The 2,048-nt window shown below is 36.8% G+C and overlaps 1 protein-coding gene across 1 annotated transcript; it reads left to right on the top strand.

The window, feature by feature from the left end:
* Window positions 1–286: 286 nt before the first annotated feature.
* Window positions 287–1,561, top strand: LOC149539740 (uncharacterized). The gene has a single exon (XM_089799333.1). It carries the CDS (start codon window positions 403–405, stop codon window positions 1,507–1,509), a length of 1,107 nt encoding a protein of 368 aa, XP_089655459.1. The 5' UTR covers window positions 287–402; the 3' UTR covers window positions 1,510–1,561.
* Window positions 1,562–2,048: the final 487 nt, after the last annotated feature.

Here is a 2,048-nt window from a genome sequence, read left to right as displayed (position 1 = left end):
GTGATCAACATTATATGTAGAAGAGCAAAATTAATGAAATAGTTTCAAAAGATTTAAAGTTCTTACATGCTATTTCTAGTGTGTACTTTTCTACATGATCGTATAGACTACTTTCGCCTCATTTCATTCTTTTATTCAAGATTCACTTTTAACACTACACAAGTGAAGTAAGTCTGAGAGTACCACATTAAAGGGACAAATTTTGACCTTTTCAAAAAGTCATCCCTTTAGACATTAAATCTTTAAAAAGGGAAAATATTAATTTGAAGACTAGATTTTCCCAAAAGACCGCTTAAAAAAGCACTCGATATAGACCAACGAAAATATGGTGCCCTCTCTTCTGTCGTTCTCTTGATTCTTTGTATGGCCATTCCCTGCGTCTGCAAATCCAGCTTATCTTGAATGGATTGCTTATCTCGCTGTTGCTCGATTTATGACGCTAGGGTTTCCATTTTTGCTCGACCTACATCGCCGGTATCCCATCTTACTTCCATTTCCCTACATTCAATCTCTTTAACAACGCCTTATTTTCCTTTTGCCTTTGTTAGAAATCGACCAACGGTCCTCATCTCGTCAAAATTTCCATGGCGTATATCATGTGAAGACATACCCACAAAGCAGTCACATTTGAACCCACAAAGACAAGAAGTGAGAGAGTGGCGCCTTAATGCCATGACACGCTTCCTGCTCCAGGAATGCTGTTTTTCCTCCTCTGAAATCACAGTACTGATCAGCAAAGCTCCCAGCCTTTTCAGGAAAAAATCCATAGTCAGAGCCCATCAGGCACTTCAGATGTTAAAAGACCATGGATTCACTGTAGAGCAGGTAAAAAGAATAATTTTCAGAAACCCAAGTGTTCTCGTTTATTCTGTTGATGACAATATGAAGCCTAAACTTGAATACTTGAAGGCATTAGGGATAGCTCAAAAAGATGTGAGCTTTATCGTCTCCCACCATCCCAGAATTCTTACTGGTAGATTGGAGGAAAGTCTTGCTCCGAAAATCGCATCTCTGATAAAGTTTTTCGGGTCAAAAGCTAACCTAAGTAAGGCTCTTAGGAAGGCACCTGGGATTGCGTCTTATGAAGTTGAACTAGTGGAGAATAAATTGAAGATTTTAGAAAACGGAGGCCTCCTAGAGTATGAGATCAAACAAATTCTTGAAAAGGATCCTCGGTTCCTTTGTGCCTCTGAAGCTAAGATAGAGAAGAACATGGAGTTCTTGACCCGTACTCTAGGTTTTAAACCAAATGTTGTGGTTAAATATCCCATTCTCTTAAACTTAAGCGTAGAGAAAAGAATGAGGCCACGGTATAAGGTGATTCAGTATGTAAATTCATTGCGGGCTCGCAATGACCTTTCCTTTGGTCTGCTTAAATGTCTGCTAATATCTGAGGCGGATTTCATTGGAAAGTATCTATCCGGCAGTCCTGATGTTGAAATGTTATATGAAAAATACAAGGGCAGGATGGCAGATTTTGAAGTACCTAAACTTTTACCTACTCACTAGAGATAATTTGGTATTCAACGGTGATTTGCAATGCATCAGGTAGCGTTTTTAACTTGTGTTTTATTGATGTACTGAGGAATTTGCTTAGATCCGCTAAATCTATGGTTTCCTGCAATCCATTTTTTTCCCTTTGATTGTGAATTTTTTTTGGTTCTACCCTGAATTCAAACAGGACATTTCGGTAATTGTCATGTATTAAAGGTAAACTAAGTTCTATTCTAAACGATTCTTTACATTTAGTGGAGAAACTACTCAATGTTCCTGAAAGATTTAACAGGTTTAATCCTGAATTGGCATTTTTAAAAATAGATTCAACAAGATTACATAGATAACAACATCTCTGTCTTTAAGCAAATTACAATCATTTGAAAAAACTCATATAATGCAAATAAAAACATATTCTTCGTATTCTTGCCTATAATATTCGACTTGGAAACTCAAAAACACTTAATCAGAATACAGACTCACTGTTCTAAATATCCACACATAGAATGCTACCAAACAGTAAAAAATTATTTATCGTATTTGCAGGCTGATAG

The sequence above is a fragment of the Cupressus sempervirens genome, chromosome 9, assembly GCF_028749045.1.
Source record: "Cupressus sempervirens isolate cs-2001-9-10 chromosome 9, ASM2874904v1, whole genome shotgun sequence".
Taxonomy (NCBI): domain Eukaryota; kingdom Viridiplantae; phylum Streptophyta; class Pinopsida; order Cupressales; family Cupressaceae; genus Cupressus; species Cupressus sempervirens.
Note: the sequence above shows the minus strand (reverse complement) of the source record. Positions and strands in the feature narration are given on the sequence as shown.